This window comes from Anolis carolinensis, chromosome 2 (genome assembly GCF_035594765.1).
Source record: "Anolis carolinensis isolate JA03-04 chromosome 2, rAnoCar3.1.pri, whole genome shotgun sequence".
Classification (NCBI taxonomy): Eukaryota; Metazoa; Chordata; class Lepidosauria; order Squamata; family Dactyloidae; genus Anolis; species Anolis carolinensis.
Window position 1 is genome coordinate 165,402,851 of NC_085842.1, and position 24,261 is coordinate 165,427,111.

Here is a 24,261-nt window from a genome sequence, read left to right on the forward strand (position 1 = left end):
TGGATGACAGTCGAGGAAGATGGGAGATACACAGCAGCATTTAGATGGCCACTAGTTTCCCATGCTTGGTCTAATTTCCTGTGAGAACATAAGAATGTAAATTTAAGACTGTCACACAGTTTGTTCATATAGCAAGAATCGTGTCTGAACTAGGCTTCTGAATCAATAGTATGTGAATCAAAGGAGTCTGTGTGTGCAGCCAGGAGTCCTTTGAATACTTTTTTTTTTTAGTTTGGAAGTTAGCAGTTGGATTAAAAAAAACCTGTCTCTTCACTGGCACCTACAGTGGAAATATCACAAAACTTTCAGAATCTCCATTTAAGGAAGGGAGAAAAATTAAAACTGTTTGCCCTCATCCTCAGTGGAAATTTTGCTTATAGAAGCTTCCCTCTGAATATATATACCGTGTTTCCCCGAAAATAAGACAGTGTCTTATATTAATTTTTGCTCCCAAAGATGCGCTAGGTCTTATTTTCAGGGGATGCCTTATTTTTCCATAAAGAAGAATTCACATTTATTGTTGAACAAAAAATTTGAACATTTTTTATATACTGTACAGTAGTTGTCTTCACAAACCAGCATAACCAGACAAACTGTGAATCCTATCAAAAATTTCTTGTTATTACCATTATTTCCATGTATAACAATCTATGGTATGTACATTTACCGATCCTGCCTGCTCTGGTGTTCTGTTCAACGGCATGCTTCCAAACAAAAACTTTGCTAGGTCTTACTTTCAGGGGAGGCCTTATATTTAGCAATTCAGCAAAAACTCTACTAGGTCTTATTTTCTGGGGATGTCTTATTTCAGGGGAAACAGGGTAGGTAGCATCGGCACCCCAAAAGTTGAAGGGCATGTCTCCCTATTTGGACTCTAGACTATTCCACTTCAACATATACCATCATGCCCCTCTGAGCATCTAACTGAGCCGGCTAGATGTCTTTTGGTGCACTTGCAGAAATGTGTGTACATTCATAACTAAACTTGGATCTTCATCTGCTCCAATCTTGAAAGTATTGTTCAGAAAAACGAGCGTGAGCATAGCCAGTGGTGAGCAATTATGGTGTTGCTATACAGTCTAAATGCCTGGAGATCTAATTGTACAAATTGCTTGAGTCAAGAAATGGCTAGTATCTTTGATGTTTTCCATTGCAGAGTGATGTTTTCCATTGCAGAAGGTTTTGCTGTTGCAGAAGGAAGAATTCACTATCCCTCTTATGCAAGGACCCCTATTGCATCCAAACTGTCTCTTACTGTCCTCCCTGACCTCCATATAGTAACTGGTGGAGAATCGAGGCATGAAAAGGTATCTGGCTATGTCCGTATAGCTAGACCCATGATGGTAACAGTATGATTTGGAACCTCTTGAGAGTCCCTCAGAAGTCCCAAAGGATGGCGCTGGGGTTGACGATCTGGTTACAGAGACATCATCAGATATTTCTCAGCTACTCCAGCTTTCCCACAGCTACTATATGAGGTGGGGGACCACAAAAGACAGATAGGTTTCAATGGAGGTGAGAATTTTATGCCCCATTTTCTAATGCAGGAATTTGGTCCTTGCTGCCATCTCCCAAGAACCACTGATTTTAAACAAGCCTCTTATCTTGCCTATGGCCACTTTGATTCTGCACTGGTGACCTTTGATTAAATGACTGTATAAGGACGGAAAGGAAAAGTCCTGTATTACTAAGCTATTTCCATGCTCCTGCTTATAAGCGCTTGAAGCCAGGAAATAAAACTGGGCACACTTGGCATTCCTGTGTAACTTATATATGCATCTTTCCCCTCTTCAAAGAAGTTGAGTATTTTTCTGTCCATACAAATGTATCTTTGAAACGTGATTTGAAGAAGGTAGATGCGCACATTCCTGAGATACCAGGTCCAATTTTGATCACAGGTAAGGAGTTTATTTCTAGGGCTTATGTTTGATTTGCAACTGAGGTTGGTTTACACATCCCTCTGCACACAAATCCCACTTTGTGACACAATACCTTAACACTGTTCACCAGGAGTATCAATTTTTATCTGATGGGCCACGTCAAGTGTATGATGGCAAAGATATTATATTCAACTGTTTGGTGAAGAAACAACAACAACAAAAAAACTTCGTTGATGGTAAATACATTTTAATATCATAATTAAGCACTGATTTCTAATTAAAGAAAACTCGTTCATGAGGTTCCTCAAGAACCTCAAATAGAATACAAATTAGTAACAACAATTTATACGATACTCTGAAGTCCACAGGCTGAATGTGTGCAAGAAAAATACATTAATGTTAATCATGTTTACTAGATATATTAGTCACAGTGTACCCCCCCCCCCCAAGTATCTGTCAAGTTTACAAAGAAAGGTAGATTTCGCTTTTCTTTAGTACAGGTGACACACACCCCCTTTGGCTAACCATTAAACCACCAAATGAAGTAATCTTGTCTTAAAGATAATGTTGAAGAGACTATGGTTTCCCCTGAAGGGCTCTAGGAGCAAACACAGTACTTGCAAAGCAGAATGCTGTAAAAATGTCAAAATATTTTTCTATTGTGTATGTTTTCTTCTTAACACTTGTGCACAGATCTTCTCCCACTCTTCTCTGCTTTTAAAATGAGGTGGTCAGTAGAAATATGCCAAAAAAAAACCTTGCAAAGCAGAATAATGTTTTACAGCGAGAACTATAATTAAATAATTAACAGCTAATCTTAAGGAAATGTCATTTCAGTACTGGATTTACCCACTGCTTCAATTTAATTTGATGCCATGATCTAGTAGAGGCAGTTCCTACACAAACATAAAGAGGAATGTAGAAATTCAAAAGGGTGTTTTTTTATCGTGTCAGAAGCGACTTAAAAACACACTGCATAATGCAAAAGCAGATTTAAGTACCCAAACATCATTTTTTCATTAGACAGAATACAGAAAGCTTGAGTAGTAGCATTTTCTAGATATATCTGTCTAACGTCAGATCCAGCCAAAGATAAGTTCTCTTGTACAGTACAAAGAAAATCTAGATGTAGTAGTCTGAGCATTGGACCATGACACTGGAGATCCCCGATTTGCCATTCTAATTCACTGGTTGACTGGGAGTGAGTTACACTCTCTCAAGTTCAGAAGAAGGTAAGGACAACCCCCTCTGAACAAACTCTGCCAAGAAAACCTTACAGTCACCATAGGACAGAAATGGCTTGAAGGCACACAATAATAACAGCATGGCTGGATAAAAGCATAATGTCCCAATCCGAAAAATTGCTTAGGATACGCAGAAACAATCAGCAAATTCAAATGTTTTCACCTCCTCTTGCATTTCTACCTGCAAATGTTTTGTTAAGTCAGTTTTACTGTGGTACACAAATTTAAACCTTCAAACCAGGATGACAAACCAAAGTTTTATTTTCTGGTTTCCTAAGAAGTTTTTTAAGGGATGCTCAATGCCCACATTTTTACAGATTAAACATCATGGGGACATTGTGTTTAATGAAGCCAAGAAGTTGCCTTTCAAACCAGGCATGCAAGAAAAGGAATAAAAGGGAATGGATACCAAAGCCAGCCATTTATTCCTGGGCCACCAAAACAATGTACTCCGTGCATAAACTGCAATATGCAAAACAAGAGTGGTTTTTTCTTGACTACATTTAAATACTGTGAGGGGATCAGCTGCATTTCTCCACATTGTGCACTTTAAGGTTTTTTTTAATGCACATCTGTTTGCACATATTAAGATTGCATATGGATATACATTAATTCTGCAATGTGTAAGTAGTCCGATGTTCGGGAGAGGAATTTAACCTACAAGCTGGTTCTCTCATGAATTCCTCAAGGACACTGATGACGTTTTTGGCTTCTGGCATTTCTGCGTGTTCCACTTTCACGATCTTCAAGAGGACATCTCCACTGCCACAATTCTTCAGAAACAAGTAACACTTGAATAAAGCATAATGGCTCATTTCTGCCTGTCTGATGAACCGCTTCAGGTTGTTGATGTCTTGTATGGCCTAGAAAGACAGCAGAAAATAAGTACTCACACCAAGAAACCACCCATGAAAGCAGTTCTGCGTACTCAGTTCTTCCTACTGCAGTCCTGTGCATGCTTGTCTGGAAGTATGTTCCATTGAATATAGCTGCTTTCGGAGCGGATGAACACAGGAGTTCATTCTACTGTTTTAATGCTAATGGATTTTCAAGTCAATTATATAAAAATGGCTGAGGATATGCTGACACAACCAAGGAAGGAAACTGGCAACTTCATAAGACCAGCTGTTCAAGAAAGAAAGCAAGGGGCAAGAACTGACTCCCTCTTCTCCCTGATTGACATGATTGTCTGTCATTTTCCAGGCCAGTGTCTGCATGGGCAGACACAATGCACGCTCTGATTTAAGAACTCACTGCATAAAACACGAGGAGCAGTTTTATGGGAGCAGTCAATGAAAAGTTCTCCAAGAAGGATTTCACATCCTTAAATGAAAATCAGCCACCTGGAACACAATGGGCACCATCAAATCCAAACTAGGCACTTTAAACTTGCATTGATTTCAGAGGAAGACAACAAAACAGCTGTTTATTTCTCCTACTGGAATCAGGGAGCACTTTAAAATGTTTGAATCGAGTCCAATGCCCAGCCACTCAGATGCAGGGCCCATTATGGTCCACACAGATATGCGTGGGCAGGATTGTAACCTCTGAGGTTGCACAGGCTTACACCTAGTAATTACTACCACTCCTGTATTAAGTTTCATAGTCTGGTATACAGGAAAAAAAATATGTCCCATGGATATTTAGTTGCTTATAAAGGTCATCTTTTGTAACACAGCACTGTTAACAACTCAAAGAGTAAAATAGGGACAGAAATTGTCTTGGTTCAAAGATAATTTTTTTTTCTATGCACTAAGGTCGTATCCAATTAAAAAGCTGTAAAAAAACAAAAGCCATTTTGACACTGACTTCAGTCAGGGATAGATGTTATCCTAAACCAGGGCTAGAGAAACTGTGGTCCTCCAGATATTGCTGAATCCTAATTTCTATCTGCTTTGGCAAGCCTAGCCAATGGTAAAACATTGTTCCGACAGGTTCATCAACATTTGGAGGTCTGAAGGGTCCTACTCTCTAGCTCATGCCCACAGAGAAACCTATTACTTAATACTGCCTCAATGAAAAAACAATCTGTGAAAAGACACCCACATTTCCAACCTCATTACACATTAGTGTGATGTACCTTCAGTTTAAAGTTCTCCAGTATCTGCTGGAAAAGAAATGGGTTTCCCCCCTCAGGACCATTCAGAAATGCCTGCATCCAGTCTTCACAGAACTTGTTCCTACCTAAAACATTGTTTGGGAGGGAAAGGTGTTTTGGGATGAACACAATACACTGCAGTATCTCCTCAACATAAATATGATGAGACTCTGAGAAACATTCCAAAATGTTGCAAAAAATAAAAATATAGAGAACTGTTCATGATTCCTGAAATTGCAGTGGTTGGCAAACAGAGTCATTTACCTTTGCCAGTTTATGAAGGAAAGAAGAGTTGGTGACACATTCTCATCTCAAGATACACTTCTTCAAGATTCTACAGGTAGGTCATCAGCCTTTCATTAATACTTAGAAACAAACAGCAAAAACTATTTGTTTATACATATTTGTAACTGGGAAAATGTTAAGAGAACAGTACATGTGGCCCCCCAGTGGTGCAGCAGGTTAAACCACTGAGTAGCTGAACTTGCTGACTGAAAAGTTGGGGGTTTGAATTTGAGGAGCAGAGTGAGCTCCCACTGTTAGCCCCAGCTTCTGCCAACCTAGCAGTTTGAAAACATGCATATGTGAGTAGATCAATAGGTACCACTGTGGCGGGATGTTACCAGCGATCCAAGTAGTCATGCCAGCCACATGACCTTGGAAGTGTCTATGGACAACGCTTAGAAACAAATGGAGATGAGCACCAACCCCCAGAGTCAGATACGATTAGACTTACTTTCAAGGGGGAACCTTTACGTTTACTACATGTAGCCTAGAATACCATGCAAGAAAAGTAACTTTTGGACTTTTTAGAAGCTGTCAAGACTCCTCTCACATCCAGGATCCAATAGATGCAGAAGGCCATTGCCAATGACTGAGGGCAGGCTGTGAAGTTTGATTTTCTATACCATGGCCTCATAGTAGAGCACTGAGTTGGAAAAATGCCAAAACCTGTGTAACTGCAATAGCTTTCTTGGGCCAATTAAAAGCACCGAGAAATATATGCAAACTTTTGTAATCTCTACACATTTCCTAACCCCTTTAATTGTGTGACTATCATTCTGGCATTTTCTTGTGGCTTTATCTTCACTTTTTATTTGACTAAGGTAGAAATATACCACCAAACCCTCACAATATCCAGACAAAATACATTGTGATCTTTCAGTAATTTATATTTACGTGGATGGGTAGAAGCTCCTGTTTTCTCAAATATTTGAGTCTGAAGCTTTGGGTAAGTACAAATTCAGAAAACAACTTTGAACAATCAAAATGATAGTACTGATGTCCAATACAGTACTTGTATATAACTACAAGCTTTCTAGTATTCAATTTCCCTACCACTAAACTCTTTCTTAGGGGCAGACTGGCGGGGCAGATTCCCCTCAAAAGCTGCAATTTGTGAGAGTGATAATCAAAGGTGAAGTGTATCATTTCTTATTATTAATAACTCTGTGAAAATGAGTAGCACTGCTGTGTTTAAACCCATCTCCACCTGGAAGCTCACCTGCATTATGGAACTGCAGCTGTGGTCCACTGCAATCTATCTCCACTGGTTTGTGTCCCTCGGTCATTGCTGTGCATAATGAAGTCACTGTGGTTTCCCGGACAAGATCCTGAAGGCTTGCTGCTCTAAGAAACCTGCAACAAAATGTGATGGTTTTGATTTTTTTGATAGTATTTCATTTGACAAGGCAGATGCCATATAACAATGTAGGAAAGATTTCTATGGATAGGTTTCCTTACTTGTGAATATCCTTTTTTGTCCTTCCATCAGAGTCTTTGACTTCAACTGGGGTGCAACTCAGAGCCTTGAGATAGGAACGTGATAGTGTCAGTGCTTATATATTGACACAGGTTGAAGGGATAATTCTAAGGCAGCAAGTCCTCCCAACCCGCAAGCAACAGTTTGTCCCACAGTATGTACAAATGGAAACCCCTTTCTTAGTCTCTGAGCCAAAAATAAATACCTGTGGGTGAAAACAGATCCAGGTAATCTGAATTTGTACACTACTCACAGCATGTAAGAGAAGTGCAAGTTTCTCCTGGAAGAGCTGTACCACTCTCTGAATTGGGCAGACTGAATCCTCAAACCACGTTCTGAGGAAAGGTTTAATGTAGGTTTCCAAGTTATTTTCCTGTAGTGGGAGGAATTGGACTTAGTAGAAACAGTTTGAAATTCCCCTGAGGAGCAAAAATGGTTCATACTGCAACCCAACCCAAGTACATAGAGAGCCTTTTGTGGTTGTTGGAATATCGGCCAGAGAATTACAATGAAGTTTGCTAATGTTTTCTCACAAGTGATTCTGACATCAATATTTGCATTTCCCTGGGCTGTAAGTGCCACGTGAACCAGAATGTATATTCAGTTTTAATGGTCCTTCTTACAAATACTTAACAACATTGATGAAGTGATTAAGTTAAAGGTTAAAAGAAATGTGGGGTTGCATTTGTCGATCCTTGCTCTTTGAGAACAAGGAGACAGAAGCATTTTTTAAAAAATTAAATGAAAAATTAACAAAAACAGAAAGAAAGGCACTGAAACATAGGGAATGCTGGCTCTTCCATGCACCTGGGCTGCTACTAAATAATGTGCGTAACTAAATGCCATGTTTTCCCTGCATTGTAGTTCTCCTCATTGTAAAACTAGCAGCTGTAAATTACAAATCTCACACTACTGCTTTGGTCTTTCCCCAATGGACTTTGTCTACTATTCAATTACCTCTTTTGTCAGTAAAGATAGGAGAAGGCTCTTGATTCTATACCCCTCAAAGTGCATAAATTATTAGCAGATAGGGAACAATTTGGGGAATTGTTCAAACAAGAGACTCAATCATGTTTCACAACCTCTGACTCTGCGCCTGAATTAGACATAAGCATCTCTTCCCTATCCTCTGCAACTACTTTTTGTTGTTGGGTAAAAATCTGAATTAGTCTAGTAGGCTGTATTTTAGAGAAAGGAATTAACCAAACTACATCTATTTAAGAAAAACCCTATGAAATTCATGGGTTTGCCATGTACTGATTTGAAAGAGTACACACATGTACATGAGAGAAATGAAAACGAAATATGAGAAGGAAACGCAATTGAATCTGCATGTATCACCACAGGGTTTTTTTTTATAAGCATTACTAATTTTAAAAATCAATTTCATTTACAAATAGGAAAAGGTTACATAACTTTGTTATTTACAAAATAGCAATCAACATTTACCTCTGAATCTAGGTTAATCTTCAGGTCTTGAACATATCTGTCAAGCTCAAGTCTGAACGTAAGCTCTTAAGGAAATAACCTATGCATCTGTTCAGGGATCTTAAATATCCACCATTTCATGCCTTAATGTATGCTCTTGAGCCCTTCATTTATGTTATATATTTTAGCAACATCCTAGAAAAATCATGGAATTATATTCAGTATTCACTCAAGGAATTGTGAATTGAGTCATCAGAAGTATTATTAGCTAAGCTGGCATGTAAAAGTACAGACACTGAAAAACCATTTTTGGACTTGTGCTTGCTGATACAACTGCAATCAACCTTTGAAAACATTAAAGTTGGGGGGAAAATAATATGCTGGGTCTTAATTTCATTCAAGCTTGCTGTCTTTTGACTTTCCAATCCAGTCCTGGGAAGAAATGGGCTGAACGCTTACTTTGTATTTAGATTTATTCATCTGTATGAGCTCTCAGGAATCTAAATAAATATTTGTTCAGCCATCAACATGTTGGGCTCATTCAGTGATGTAAGCGCAATGCTTTGAATTGAGAACCGTGACATTTTTTCAGTCTTAACCTTCATTTTTTTCTCTCTTTCTCTCTCTCTCACACACACAAATACATTAAAAGGATATAACTCAAGCCCCTTCTCTGAGCCTCCCAAAAAACAGACCACGTAGTCCAAGGCGCTGTCACTTGATTCCAGGCTTTCTGCTTCTGTAGATTTTTCTGGTTGGAGCAGACAGTAATAACAACCAACTCGACTTTCTGGTATACTGACACAAGAAATACCAAATTAATTACACAATAGTTGTACCAAATAAACTCTATTTTATCTTTAATGTTTTTACAATGTCTCTTTTTATGGATCACATTATTAACGGAGCACATTTGTTCCAATTTGATCAAAAGCAAAAGACTAGACTCTACAAAGGCATTTTATTCTAGTCACTAAAGCATTTTTATATTTCCATTCATGTTTTCAATCTGCCTCAAAGATTTGGGTGCAGCTACACTGCAGAATTAATGCAGTTTGACACTAGCTTAACTTCCATGGCTCAATGCTATGGAATCCTGGGATCTGTAGTTTGGTGAGGTACCACCACTCTTTGGAAGAGAAAGTTAAAGATCTGGTAAAACTACAACTTCTAGGATTCCATAGCATTGAGTCATGGCAGCTAAAGTGCTGTTGATACTGCTGGAAATAGCAACCTTCAAGCCTCCACTAGTTATTTGTTATGTATATAATTCCAATTGCTTTACTGTATTGCCTAGGTGTGTACTGGTATGAAGTTTTCCTTAATTCTTTGTTGTGGGAGGAGCTGCAGACCATGTGATCAGATCTGAGCTTGTTCAGGGCTCAGACTCCATTTTAGATCTCAGACTCCATTGCACTTTCAGACTAGACAGAGATTCTATTACTCTCAGAACTGAGAGATGCTTTGGATTATGGACTGTTGATTCTAAGAAAGATGGCCTGTTATCTATATAGAAAAACTACTTCAAATCCTATCTGAAACTGGATTGATGTGAAAAATACATGTATGCTGAATACATGAAGTTTGTGAGTAAACCAACTATGTTACTTTTAAAGAAGTCTCTTATTTTTGTCTCTTGAGAGAATGATTTAAATGCAAATATATTTTAAGGGAGAGTAGATTTTTTGGACAACTAAAAAGAACACCTCTGAAACTCTGCTGAATATATAAAGGTAAAGGTTTTCCCCTGACGTTAAGTCCAGTCATGTCTGACTCTGGGGTGTGGTGCTCATCTCCATTTCTAAGCCGAAGAGCCGGCATTGTCCGTAGACACCTTCAAGGTCATGTGGCCGGCATGACTGCATGGAGCGCTGTTACCTTCCTGCTGGAGCGGTACCTATTGATCTACTCACATTGGCATGTTTTCGAACTGCTGGGTTGGCAGGATCTGGAGCTAACAGTGGCCGCTCACGCCACTTCCGGGGCTTGAACCTGGAACCTTTCAGTCTCCAGCTCAGTGCTTTAACGCACTTTGCCACCGGGGCTCCCATATATATATATATGTGTGTGTGTGTGTGTGTGTTTTGTGCATTGGCATATTTTTGTCCCCAACAGAACGAACAGATATCTAGGTTTATCAGTTTAACAGCTGAGAAACCCAATTACTTTGCATAAATGGCATTTTCCCAAAAGGTTCTGACTCTAATAGGTCATGCTTTTTACCAAGAGGTTATGGCATAATTTTTCAAAAGGTTATGACTTCTAACAAGGTCATACCTTTCCAAAGATCATAAAATCTCCAGAAGGTTGTGGAGATTTCCATATTCCGAAAGATATGAATTATTTCTACAGTATAGATGCACCTTGTATCTCCACACCTCTCTGGCCCAAGATTAGCTTCTGGAGAGTGCAAAAACTGTTCTTCTCTTTACCAACCATTCTGGAGTAACCTACAAAGATTTTGAAGATAAAATATCTTGGACCTTTTTAATAAAGCTGCTATCAAAGGTGACATCTCAGCGATTGCTTCTCAAGAGTCAACAATGAATCACCCTTCCCTCATCTGGCAACCTGCAGGCCTCTTAGACTAGAATTCCCAATGTCCCCACCATGGTGGCAGCTGGACTCTGAAACATCCAAGGGCTGAATCAGATCAGGAAGGGCTGAATTAGTTTCTTAGGCTAAATCCAGAAAGAAGTGATTCCCTGCCCCACTGATAATCCTTTCTCTTTGGCATGTTTTGTGAAACAGCTTGACAGGATTAAAGGCAGTAGGAAACAGAAGCCTGAAGAGAACTCACTTCTAGTTCATTTGCACAGTCCTATCCACCCCAGTCCTCTTTTCAAGGAGTGCAAATGGGGGAAGAGGAGAAGTAATGTTGTCTTCTTACTCACCTATAACCACTTTCCCCCCAGTATCATGGACCAGAAGGGGAGGTAGCTCAATCTGACAGTCATTTACACTAAAAACACTGTGTCTGATTTGCCTGTTGAAGGGATGCGTAGGCCAGCTGATTAACTGGCTAAATAGATGGATTAAATATCCTTTTAATCTACTAAGAAGGCATCCATAATTAATCAGGAAATGCATTTTTTATGTTAAAAGTGACAGATGGCAATTTTCAAAAGTTTTTTTAAGTGGCAGATGGCAAGGAACTTTAGACTGAAATCCTATATCCATTGACCTGAGAGTAAATCCCACTGAATTCCATGTCACATACGTCTAAGTAGTCAAACAAGATTGTGCTGTCACACTATCACAGGATAGCTTGCCTCTTAAAATGCTGCCACTCTAAAAATAAATTATGCTTTTCTTCCTCGCTGAAAAGCCATTTTAATTTCTTAACCATACAAACACTTAGGCTACAATCATAACATTTATACTCTTTGGAACATGATCAACGGCCATGAGAAGCTGCAAATATTCCTTTCTATGGTCCCATCGACACCGATTATTTAATGCAGTTCGAAGTTAGCTTCAAACTGTGGCAGGCAGACAACAACCTCCCACAAAAGAGCACAAAAGTGCCTTTAATGAACATGAGTGCTCTTTAGTTTGTATAATCACCATCCAGGCCTCAAACCGTTTCAAGGATTTCCTCTGGAACAATCTGCACAGCCAAACCAGTTTTTCTTCAGTACTGGTTTGAGACTGCATTAAATGGTCAGTGGAGATGGCCTATGTGCAGATCTGCCGGTGTGATAGCTCTGTAGCTTGCATTTCTGCCTAGAAGAAGGGGCTGGACTAGATGTCCCTTGGAGTCCCTTTTGTTTTAATAGCAAAAAAGCATACACAGGGAGAGAGGCATGTTTTTGTGGAATGTGAGCCAAATCAGAAACAGAAGCTAGCACTCAGTTTAGAACAAAGAAGCACACAGAAAAAAAGCTAGTTTGGAGCGTTTTCTCCTTTCTGCAGGAAGTCAAATTAAAGGCTTTCCTTTAATTGATTTCCTAGGTTTGTAGTTTTTCTCTTTCCTAAAAGTAGCGATAACAGATCCACAAGGAAAGGCCTACTTGATGAGGCACAGCAAGGTCTGCTCTTGTTCCTATATCATTTTTGGTGATCCACATGCATCAGGGTTGAAAACAGGCCTTTTTAAAGCACATACTGCAAATCTTTGACCTACCAGAAGCACTGACTTTTCTGCCTCAAATTCATTGCTCTGCTGAAGCACAGTGGGGCTGATTCCTAATGTAAGAACATTTATTATGACCTTAGAGAAATCATATCTTCTAACTTGGTATTAATCATTAAAGCACATGCTATCTCTTTCTATTTTAATTTTTTGCCATACAGACACTTCTGTTGGTGAAAAAAAGGAGAGTCAACAGTTGGTGTATTTTAATTACTCCATCAACTGCTATTTTTGGCAGTACACAATGACATGAAAATAAGAACAGAAACACTGCAAGATGAGGTATTCCTTATCTCATATTTTCTTTGAAAGAGAATGGTTTCAGAGAACTTTATACTGCCATCTAGAGAAGTAATTTTTTTCAAGGGCATCAGACAAATGGAAAATTTCAGAACCAAATTACTTTTATTGAACCAAATAAAACCTATATTTTTGTGATAATTTATGGTACAAGAACCTTTGCTACGTTGATAACATGTTAGTGCATTTTCTTTTTAAAGATAGTTCCTTTTGCCATTATGTTAAAGGTAACATGACACCTCTACCAAAAACAAACAGAGCTTCATGTCTTCTTTGCTCCCCGCTGATGTCTAGCAATGCAAAACCCAGGATAGGTTTTTTGAGCCATTAGTGGCATATACAAAGTAAAGCAAGTAAAAGAAACTCAATCTTTTAACAAATAACAAACTGACAATTCTCAGTTAGGAGCCCCTGATGGCGTAGTGGGTTAAAGCCTTGTGACTTGAAGGTTGGGTTGCTGACCTGAAGGCTGCCAGGTTCGAATCCCACCCGGGGAGAGCGCGGATGAGCTCCCTCTATCAGTTCCAGCTCCATGCGGGGACATGAGAGACGCCTCCCACAAGGATGGTAAAACAGGTTTAGTATACTGATTATATGGATTATAGCACTTTTATATTATGTGTTTCACGGTTGCGGTTGCTTTGAAATTTTTAGATGTGAGCATGATGAAATTGCATGGGGGTGCTTTGTCGGGGTGAAAGGAAGAGAAGAAACAATTCTTTTTGGTGGCAGTAACATCTACCTTAACATCTTAACATTACATTTTGGAAGATGGAAACAGTATGTGTACTCTTACCTCAACTCCACTGATGTAACGTTGCCCATTCCTTCAAAAAAGGACCCCTTTGCAAACTGTTTGGCAATATAACTGCGCAACTCCATCTCTTCTTCAGGGGGTAAGTTGGTGTCCACCAAAGACAGGCTTTACCCATAAAAAACAAACAACTCACTATTACTAATGATGGCGATGGCATAGCTACTTCTTCAGTACTCCAGAGTGCCTAACCACAGCCAACTAAAATGAGATGCAAGGGCTTCCACAGAAAAAGACAGCCAATTTCAACTGAGCATGGGCCTCCAAACACATCTTGTTAAACTAAAATTTAAACATTGTGTAGAATTTTTTTATTTAAAAACTCTAAATAGCAACCTCAACAATCCTTAAGGGTTCTTATTTTTATTACCATTAGCTCCCTCTACTGTAGAAAAACTTGAACTATGGAACGTAAACAAAAATGCAGTTTTTAGGTAGGTACAGTAGAGTCTCACTTATCCAAGCCTCACTTATCCAAGCCTCTGGATTATCCAAGCTATTTTTGAGGTCAATGTTTTCAATATCTCGTGATATTTTGGTGCTAAATTCGTAAATACAGTAATTACAACATAACATTACTGCGTATTGAACTACTTTTTCCGTCAAATTTGTTGTATAACATGATGTTTTGGTGCTTAATTTGTAAAATCATAACCTAATTTGATGGGCGCAGGCAGGAGAGCAAGCCAGCTGAAACCAGCTGCAATGAATCACTCTGACCAGGAGGTCATGAGTTCGAGGCCCGCTCGGAGCCTATGTTTGTCTTGTCTTTGTTCTATGTTAAAAGGCATTGAATGTTTGCCTATATGTGTAATGTGATCCACCCTGAGTCCCCTTCGGGGTGAGAAGGGCGGAATATAAATGCTGTAAATAAATAAATAAATAAATTTAATAGGCTTTTCCTTAATCCCTCCTTATTATCCAAGATATTCGCTTATCCAAGCTTCTGCCGGCCTGTTTAGCTTGGATAAGTGAGACTCTACTGTACCTATTTTTAATATTCCACTACATTCAGAGCCGGTCTGGTGTAACAGTTCAAGAGTTGGACCAGAATTCTGAGGATGCATCTACTCTGCAGAATTAATGCAGTTTGACACCACTTAGTTGCCATGACTCCAATGCCATGGAATAATGGGAGTAGGGAGTTTTGTGAGATCTTTAGCGTTCTTTGATAAATAGTACTAGTGTCTCATCAAACTATAAATCCTAGGATTCCATAGCACTGAACCATGGCAACTAAAGTGGTGTCAGACTCCATTAAGGTAGATACGCCTTAGGGGAGCAAAAGCACCACTCAGCCATGGAGAGTGACTGAACAACCTTGGGTAAATCATACTCTCTCAGGCTCAAAGGAAACTCACTATGAATAAACCTGAAATTTATTTATTATTTATTTATTTACAGTATTTATATTCCGCCCTTCTCACCCCGAAGGGGACTCAGGGCGGATCACATTATAACACACATAGGGCAAACATTCAATGCCCATAAACATATCAAACAGAGACTGAGAGACACACACATAAACCTGAGAGAGACATAAACCTGAAATTGCCATGAATGTGCCACTTTAGAGTCAGCACAAGTCAAAAATGACTTGAAAGCATACAACATACAATAAATAGCAGTATGAATGTATAGGAAAGAATTCAGAAGAATAAATCACTTTGCCATCCTGTTTTACCTGAAGTCATCAGAAGATGGAGATTCAGCTGAAGTACTGCTTGGACTCCCATCATCATTTTCTCCTCCCTGAGACAAACTAGAAAAGGCAAACCAATACAAACACATGAAAGACATGCAGCTACTAACACCAAGTTAGTTTTTATTTTCTTTTTTCTATATTTCCAGGAGAGGTGGAAATCCAAAAAGAACAAGTAAAGAGGTTTATTATCATCAAGTGTGCACAGGGCTGCACACTAACACAGCTATTCTTCAATAAAGGTGTAAGCATAATTTTGGATTCAATAACTAATCTAGGAAATAAGAGTGCAGCCTGGACCACAAATGCAAAACAGTCACTTAATCCAGAAATGGGCAAAGCAGAGGTGAGGTGAAGTTAGTTAGGAACAATATGGAAAACAAAACAGCAAGACACCAATGCCAATATATTTAAAATATTTCTTAGCAGTATTTAAAAAATTGAGGATAGTTCGGAGCTGTACAAACTGTGTGTCACAAGTTAATGTGTCAGATGTACTGTGCAGGTGTGTGACATGAGCATAACAAGAAATCTCTGAAGCAATAAATCATGTGTTGTCGAAGGCGTTCATGAGAGGAATCACTGGGTTGCTGTGAGTTTTCCAGACTGTATGGCCATGTTCCTGAAGCATTCTCTCCTGATGTTATGGCCACACCTTTGGCAGGTATCCTCAGAAATTGTGAGGTCTGTTGGAAGCTAGACAAGTGGGGTTTATATATCTGTCGAAAGTCCAGGGCCGGAGAAATAACTCTTGTCTCTATGAGGCAAGTGTGAATGTTGCAAATGGCCAGCTTGATTAGCATTTAATGGCCTTGCAGATACAAAGCCTGGCTGTTTCTTGCCTGAGATAATCCTTTGTCGGGAGGTGTTAGCTGGCCCTGCTTGTTTCTTGTCTGGAATACCCCTGTTTTCTGAATGATGTTCTTTATTTACTGTACTGATTTTAGAGTTTTTTAAATACTGGTAGCATGTAGACAATTTCAACAGAAAGGATGAAACAATTAAAATGAACAAAATCTGGCTACCAGTATTTAAAAAAACCCTCTAAAATGGCTGCCACAAACTATGTATATTGAATCAGTTGAGAATCTACAAGATATTAATTGAACAATTATAGCAAAATGCGCTACAGGATGTATTGCATAAACAAAGTTTTGGCTGTTTAATAAACCTTTTCCATGTTTTTTTATGATAGAATCAATTAGGAATTGACATTTATAACCTAGGAACAAAAACTGTATTGCATAGTGTAATGAACAAACTGTTGAAGACTTTCTTGGAAGGTTCGTATAAAGCTGTGGCAAGTTCAATGTTAGAAAGGACAATAGCTGTCAAAGTGGTGGTTGGTAGCCCAGTGCTGGAATACAAGCCATCACTATGCATTTCCAGAAATCTATATAAATACATATACAGGCATGTTACTATAATGATAATATGGCACAAAGTCAGTAGTATTTAGCAACAAAATTACTAGTCTGCCAAGTCAGTTACTGTAGTTTGAGAAACATTGGGCTAAGATATGTAGATAAGCAAAGACGGATGGCTGATTAGAGTCCAAAAAGCTTACTTATCATTACTATGTTAGTTTTTACAGAGCCACAGGACTCTTTTTTCACAGATGCATAATTAAGTGTAATTACTTGTTTAAAACATCTATAATCACTTTACAAATCACACATGAGAACAATAAAACTGAGTGCCACAAGGTGCGGTGCTAAATTGCAATCAGCTGATTTTATGGCATCACATTGGGATACCCCAAGGCCTTTCACATCTAACCATTTTGTACAGCAATACACAGATAAAACATTTCTGAGGAGGCATCCACATTATAGAAAGAATGCAGCTTGATACCACTTTAGCTGAGATGCTTCAATGCTATGGAATCCTGGGAGTTGTAGTTTTGTAAGGTCTTTAGCCTTCTTTGCCAAAGGGTGCATCTATACAGCAGAACTAATGCAGCCAGGTTTTGAAGCTGCAAGGACATTTGATGCTAATCAAGGTGGCCAATTGCAACATTCACACCTGCCCCCAAGAGGCAAGAGTTCTTTCTCCCACCCTGGACCTTCCACAGATATATAAACCCCACTTGCCTTGTTTCCAACACCTCACAACCTCTGAGGATGCCTGCCATAGATGTGGGTGAAACATCAGGAGAGAATGCTCCTGGAACATGGTCATACAGCCCGGAAACCTCACAGCAACCCATAACTAATGCAGTTTCACTCCTTTAACTGCCATAAGGCTATGGAATCATGGGAGTTGTAGTTTTACAAGGTCTTTAGTTTTCTTTCCCAAATAGTGCTGATGCCTCACCAAACTATAACTTCCAGGAACCCAAAACACAGAAGTTGGCAGCTGAAGTGGTTTCAAACTGCATTCATTCTACAAGATAGATCCACCCTGAAAGATGTTCATCCAACTTTGGTTTAAAGACCCCAAAGGCTAATCCATCCCTTTCCCAAGCAGCCCAGGTTTTAATAAAGGATTACAGTATTCCCTCACTACTTGGCGGTTCACTTTTCGCGGATTCGCTGTTTCACGGTTTTTCAATAAACTCTAAAAGAATATTATACAGCAAAAAATTACAATTTACAGCCTAAGATAGGGAGGAAGGAGAAGCCAAAGGGAGAATAAAGGAGCCCAAGCGGGTTGAGGAGCCCAAGTCCTCAACGCAGTGTTTTGGCAATGATGCGCAGCTGAGGAAAGGGGTGACCGGCTGGTTGAGGAAGCAAGCGGCAGAGTTTTGTAGGAAAGGAGTTGCCAAGCTCATTCATCACTATGATACGTACCTAGATTTGAATGGCAACTACGTTGAGAAGTGGTATTTGGGTGTGGCTTTCAACTGCATATGGTAAATGTTTTCTCCTATACTTTGTTCATTTTTAATTCCAAAACGTAATCTATTTTCTGGATAACCCTCGTATTAACAGGCTTTGGTGCCCCAAAATATTACAATGGTGGCCATTCGCTTCTGCCCATAATTATTTTAAAATGCAAAAATTCATAGGTTACTGTCATAAAAGATTGCAAGAATATTGAGATGCTGGATAGACAACCAGAATGCAAGGAAAATAGAAATGTGCTGGGCAAAATTGAATTTGGCCACATTAAGCCACGTTGGCTTTTAAGCAGAGGCTGGATGGCCATCTGTCGGGGGTGCTTTGAATGTGATTTCCTGCTTCTTGCAGGGGGTTGGACTGGATGGCCCATGAGGTCTCTTCCAACTCTACTATTCTATGATTCTATAATTCTAAGGGTACTGGCAAATAAAATGGTACCAATCAAGGTTTGCCTTTGGGTTCTTTTGTGATGTTTAAACACCATCCTTGGTTGAAGCTGTGCATCTGTATAGTCTACTCACAACTTTGTATTGTTGGTGGTCTCTCTTCAACTCCTAACCAAAGCTGACCCAGTTTAGTGAGCATCTAGGTGCATCTATACCAGTGGTTCCCAACCTGTGGTCCGCAGCTCATTGGTAAATCGCGAGATGTAAAATAAGGTCTGCGAGGCATGCGGGGAGAATCAGCTCTAGATTATTAAATATGGTTTTCTGTGGGCGAGCAGATGGCGACTACTGGATGGCATACATTCTGCATCAGAAACTAGAGCTGATGTGATCTATCCAATGCAATTTTGTGAATCAGCACCCCAAATAACCAAACTGAATGTTAAATTGACCAAAATGATTTGTAACAATTTTGGTACTAATGTTGGAAAGTGGTCCCTGGTCAAAGTAGTCCCTGGTCAAGTGGGCCCTGGACAAAAAAAAGGTTGGGAACCACTGATCTACACTGTAGAGCGAATGCAGTTTAATGCCACTTTATCTGCCATTGTTCCATGCTATGGGATCCTAGAAGTTATTGTTTGGTGGGGCATCAGTACTCTTTGGCTTAAAAAAACCCTAAATACCATTTAAAACCATGATTCCATAGCTTTGAGGCATGATAGTTAAAGCTGTGTGAAATTGCATTAGTTCTGCTGTGTAGATGCACTCTAGCTTCCAACCACTGATGCGATCCTGTGCCTTTAGGTTATTCAGTGCCTAACAGAGCTAAACCAAATACGTTTAGGGTCATTCATTTGGCCTCATTAAAAGAGCTTGCTTGCTTTTCTCTTTTTCTCAAAGTCGCCAGAACCTGGGCGTGCAAGTTCTCATTACAAACGCAGGTCAGTGCCTGGTGAAACCGAAGGGGGTTTGGCCAAGAAGGGCCACCGTCTTCCCTGGACCAAGCTGGAAAAGCTACGTCGGAGAGAGCTCCCAGAGACAAGGCCCAGGTCCCGCCCTGTCGCCGCCGCCAGCCCTCCTCCTCACCGGCAGCCTTGATAGCCGTACAAACAGTAGTAGCTGTTGCTGCTGCGCTCCGGTTTCCGTTCCTCCGGCAAGCCGCCCCCCTCCTCGCTGCTCTCCAGTTCCCTCTCGTCTCCGTCGACAGACAGCTGGAGGGAAGGCAACATCGTTGCCTTGTTTCATGGACCGAGAGCAAGGAAAACCTCTTCCCCCGTTGCCGTACAGTGCAGCGTTGTATTCGGTCTCTCCAGCTCTCCGCCCCGTTACTATCGTTCCGGGGTGCATCAATGCTGTAGAATGAATGCAGCTTGACTCCACTTTAACTGCTATGGAATCCTGGGATCTGTGGCTTGATGGGACAGAGAGGGCGAAGGACCTTGTCAAACTACAGCTCCTATCATTCAATTGCATCGAGCTGATGTCAAGCACCGACTCGTTTTCTGAGTGTTGTTCTTTATGTATTGTCCTGATTTTAGAGTTTTTTAAATACAGTAGAGTCTCACTTATCTAAGCCTCCCTTGTCCAAGTTTCTGGATTATCCAAGCCATTTTTGTGGTCAATGTTTTCAATATATTGTGATATTTTGGTGCTAAATTCATAAATACAGTAATTACAACATAACATTACTGTGTATTGTACTGCTTTTTCTGTCAATTTTGTTGTAAAACATGATGTTTTGGTGTTTAATTTGTAAAATCATAACCTAATTTGATTTTTAATAGGCTTTTCCTTAATCCCTCATTATCCAAGATATTCGCTTATCCAAGCTTCTGCCGGCCTGTTTAGCATGGATAAGTGAGACTCTACTGTACTGGTAGCCAGATTTTGTTCAAACAGGGGAATTCCAGACATGAAACAATTAGGGCCAGCTAACACCTCCCAACAAAAGGATTCCCCCAGGCAGGAATCAACCAGGCTTTGAAGCTGCAAGTTTTTTCAATGCTAATCAAGCTGGCCAATTGCAACATTCATACTTGCCTCAAGCAGACAAGGGTTCTTTCTTCCACCCTGGATCTTCCATAGATATATAAACCTCCCTTGCCTAGTTTCCAATATACCTCACAACCTCTGAGGATGCCAGCCATAGATGTGGGCAAAACGTCAGGAGTGGATACTTCTGGAACATGGCCATACAGCCCGGAAAACTCAGCAACCCAGTGATTCCGGCCATGAAAGCCTTCGGCAACATATATTAAAATTGGAAGCAGTTGCGGAGCCACAGAGGAAACAGAGGAGCCTTGCAGTAGCTACGTACATGAGCTAGTGATACATTCTATCTAAACCCCTTTCCCCCTTTTATTACAAAGTAACTTGTTATTAAACATAGTCTGTTATCCTTATTTCTGCTTCTTTGTGTCCCTTTTGCCTCCTGTGTCTTTCTCTCCCCTTTTTGCCTCTTGCAGCTCTGCCTGGTAACTGCTTGGCCCCCACAGCCCTAGGAGTGGGGCTTCCTCTTTCTTTCTCCCCAGAATATTAACCTCCTTTACCCTATCCAACCCTGAGGCAATCCTCACCCCTGTGAGTACCCCGGCTTCCATGATTGGGTGCCCCGGTATCCACAGATCCTCATATATGTATAATACATAATATTTTATGTTACTCCCAGGATCATGTATATATTGTCTTTGGCCCAATGCAGGGTAACTGAAGGCAGTAGTCCACCTGTGCATTTTTATGCGACAGCCATCACTCAAGGTGAGTCCAAGGAAGCCTACACACAATACATTGGACTGCCAATGTTGTTCCAGTTGATCTGTAGTTCCAATTGATCTGTAGTGCCATCTTAACCATGTGGTGAGCACTTGGTATCTCCTGGGGTTTGGTTCCAGACCTCCTCTTGGATACAAAAATCCATGGATGCTCAAGCCACGATATATATAATGGCATCATAAAATAACACCCCTTATATCAAATGTTAAAGTGAAGGTTTGCTTTGGGATTATTTATATACCCATGGATACTGAGGGCCACTAAAACATTTTAAAGTTTTAGATAGTTGGATCAGTGGATAAAGTGTGTGTTTCCAGGGTAACCTGGAAAATTCCTTAATGTTGTTGTAAATCAAGGTCCTTCTTATGGCCAGTAACAACATCAGTTGGAGGATATGAAAGAAGCCCCCCCCCCTTCCAGGATAGTAACACATCCGGGTGACCCCTGGGCAATGTCTTTGAAGGCGGCTGATTCTCTCACCACATTAAAACAGTGTATGCGGCTATTCGCTCTATACTGCTGTAGAAATTATACTGTTTAGTCCAGGGGTCCCCAAACTAACGCCCGGGGGCCGGATGCGGCCCTCCAAGGTCCTTTACCTGGCCCCCACCCTCAGTTTTATAATATATTTTTATATCAGTTTTAATAATATAATATAATATATTGTATATACATATAATATTGATAAAAATATTATAATGTTATACATTATAATACTAATAATAATACCATATGATAATATTAATTATATGTTATATATTACATATAGTATTACAGTATAATTGTATAGTTCAATATAGTAATGTATAATGCTAATATTGTGCTATGCTATAATGGTATATGTTGTGACTGCGCCTTAGGGGATTATGGTTGATGGGGATGGAATTCGAAGAGGAAGAAAAAACCCTCGTGATGAGGGTTCACTGGAGGAGTTGTGCAGGAAGTGTCAGGACCCAGGCTGCAGAACACCAATAACCATGCGCAGAGACCAGAATCTATCTAATATCTTTATTAAGGAAATATATAAAGTTAATAAAAACAAGTGTAGAATATAGTTCAGAAGTAGACCTTTCAGGGAAGGTCAAATATAGTCCAGGAAAACAATGTCCAATATGAGATATTAAGGTCCAAAGTTGTAATCCAATAACCGAAACACACACTTTGCCAAGCAAAGTGAGGGGAAATGACAAGGTCCTTTAGTCCATGGAACTTGATACAAGGCTGGAGAGCAAACTAGATTCTTGGCAAACAAGGCTTGATTCAAGGCAACAAGAAGCGAGGAACAAGAACAGGGTCCGTGGTGAAATCCGTGGCGAGGTCCGGGGAACAAGGCAGGGCTGGAACGAGAGTAAGGTCCTGGAAACTGGAGTAGCGTAGTCCACACACAATCTACTCCCAAAGCTGACGAATTGACTCCGCAAGGATTCCTTTGCGGGCAAACACCTATATAGGATCTTGTTTTCCCGCCAAAGAACACTTTCTCTGGGGAACAAGAAACGAAACCTATACTGTGTCCAGATGCATGACTCCTTAAAGTTTCCCAAGGGAAGCAGCTAATTGTCTGGCAGTTATCCTGGCGCTCCGGCGAGTCGCCTCTCGAGCGCTTCTATCTTGATTATAATAAACCCGGCGAGAAAATGGGGGAGATTTCTGCTCAAGGCTTGTTTGGCTGTCTTCTTGTGGGCAAACATCTTGCAGGTGCAAGGGCTCCAAATCTGGCAGAAACGGTGGGAAGCCCAAGTTTTCCTCTTCATCTGCCACAATAGTACTTGGAACGGGACTACATGGCCCATTAGTCATCACAGGAAGCGACTTAGAGAGCTATATGGGGGATCTTCTGAGGAAGATTCAGATGGGGAGATGGATGCTGAGGAACAGGTGGTGGCTGGGGAAGCGGGCACTGAATGGGCACAGCCATCAGAGATGTCTGGGGATTTGGGGTCTATGGATACTTCTGAACCTGGGGTTTCTGCAGGAGCTGATCCCAATTGGGATGCTTGGAGAAGGGAGGATGGTTCTTTAAGTGTTCATGGGGCTAAGTGTGGGCAGGATGATTGGGACTCCGACGAATTGCTAGGTACTCCAGATCCACGAGCTCTAGCTGTGTGGAGCTCAGACTCTGAGTAGATTTGGGACACCTGGTGTTTGGGTGTGAGTGTTTGGTCACCCAGGAGGAAGGGGAATAAAATGGGAATGTTTGGCCACTGCACTTTGCGTGTGGCAAGGTGTTGCTGAGGCGCCATTGGGATCTCTGTGTTTCCATGAAGACTGGACTTGGACTATGATTTGAATCTTCTGTTATCTCCTAGCTTGGCTCTCGCTGTGTCTTATCGTGGACCTGTTTTGGATGACTACACCCTCTTCAGACCTTGGATCGGAATTTGACCGTGCTACTGCCTTCGCCCTGTGATTGATGACTACTATCGGCTTTTGACTCCTGGCTTGCTCTTTGGACACCGCTGTTATCTCTTGACCTAACCTTAGAATCCTGGACGACGTCTTTTCACCATCCTTTTGGGAGCCTTCGGCTTTATCCACATTGTGGAAGCAGTCTACTGCATTCTTAGTTTGTTTGTTTATTTCCTGACCAATTTGGTGTTTTCTTTTGGGAACTGTTCCTTTGAAAACTACAGAGCCGGCTGGCAGGGCTTGGACTCAGAAAGTGCAGTTTGCACTAAGTTTGTTTAGCTTTGTTTTTACCTGCTTGTGTTGCTGAATTATATTTTTGTTTGAACTGCTCTTGAAGCACTGATAGTGAAGTGTTTCAAGGTTTTTTCTGTGTTAACATTACTTTTTGGCTTATCTGCTGAATAAACTCTATTTTTGTTCGCTAATTGGCGTCTGACTCTTGACAGTATAGTTCAATATAGTAATGTATAATGCTAATATGTACATAC

At 40.4% G+C, this 24,261-nt stretch overlaps 1 protein-coding gene across 1 annotated transcript; it reads right to left on the reverse strand.

Moving 5' to 3' along the window:
* Positions 1-2,106: 2,106 nt before the first annotated feature.
* Positions 2,107-19,903, reverse strand: c2h17orf75 (chromosome 2 C17orf75 homolog). Its single transcript, XM_003223225.4, has 10 exons — positions 19,679-19,903; positions 15,346-15,423; positions 13,644-13,769; positions 9,070-9,210; positions 8,434-8,491; positions 7,238-7,357; positions 6,966-7,030; positions 6,727-6,860; positions 5,205-5,308; positions 2,107-3,987 (listed from the first exon to the last, which is right to left on the reverse strand). Exons 1-10 carry the CDS (start codon positions 19,819-19,821, stop codon positions 3,733-3,735), a joined length of 1,224 nt encoding a protein of 407 aa, XP_003223273.1. The 5' UTR covers positions 19,822-19,903; the 3' UTR covers positions 2,107-3,732.
* Positions 19,904-24,261: the final 4,358 nt, after the last annotated feature.

What these genes read in the sequence shown, in the direction of transcription:
- c2h17orf75 (XM_003223225.4), bottom strand. Translation starts at nt 19,821, where the DNA reads ATGTTGCCTTCCCTCCAGCTGTCTGTCGACGGAGACGAGAGGGAACTG. An exon ending in GTTACATCAGTGGAGTTGAG is followed by an intron (nt 9,211 to 13,643) that starts GTAAGAGTACAC and finishes TTCTTGTGTCAG; the next exon opens with TATACCAGAAAGTCGAGTTG. An exon ending in GCTGCAGTTCCATAATGCAG is followed by an intron (nt 5,309 to 6,726) that starts GTGAGCTTCCAG and finishes ACAATGTTTTAG; the next exon opens with GTAGGAACAAGTTCTGTGAA.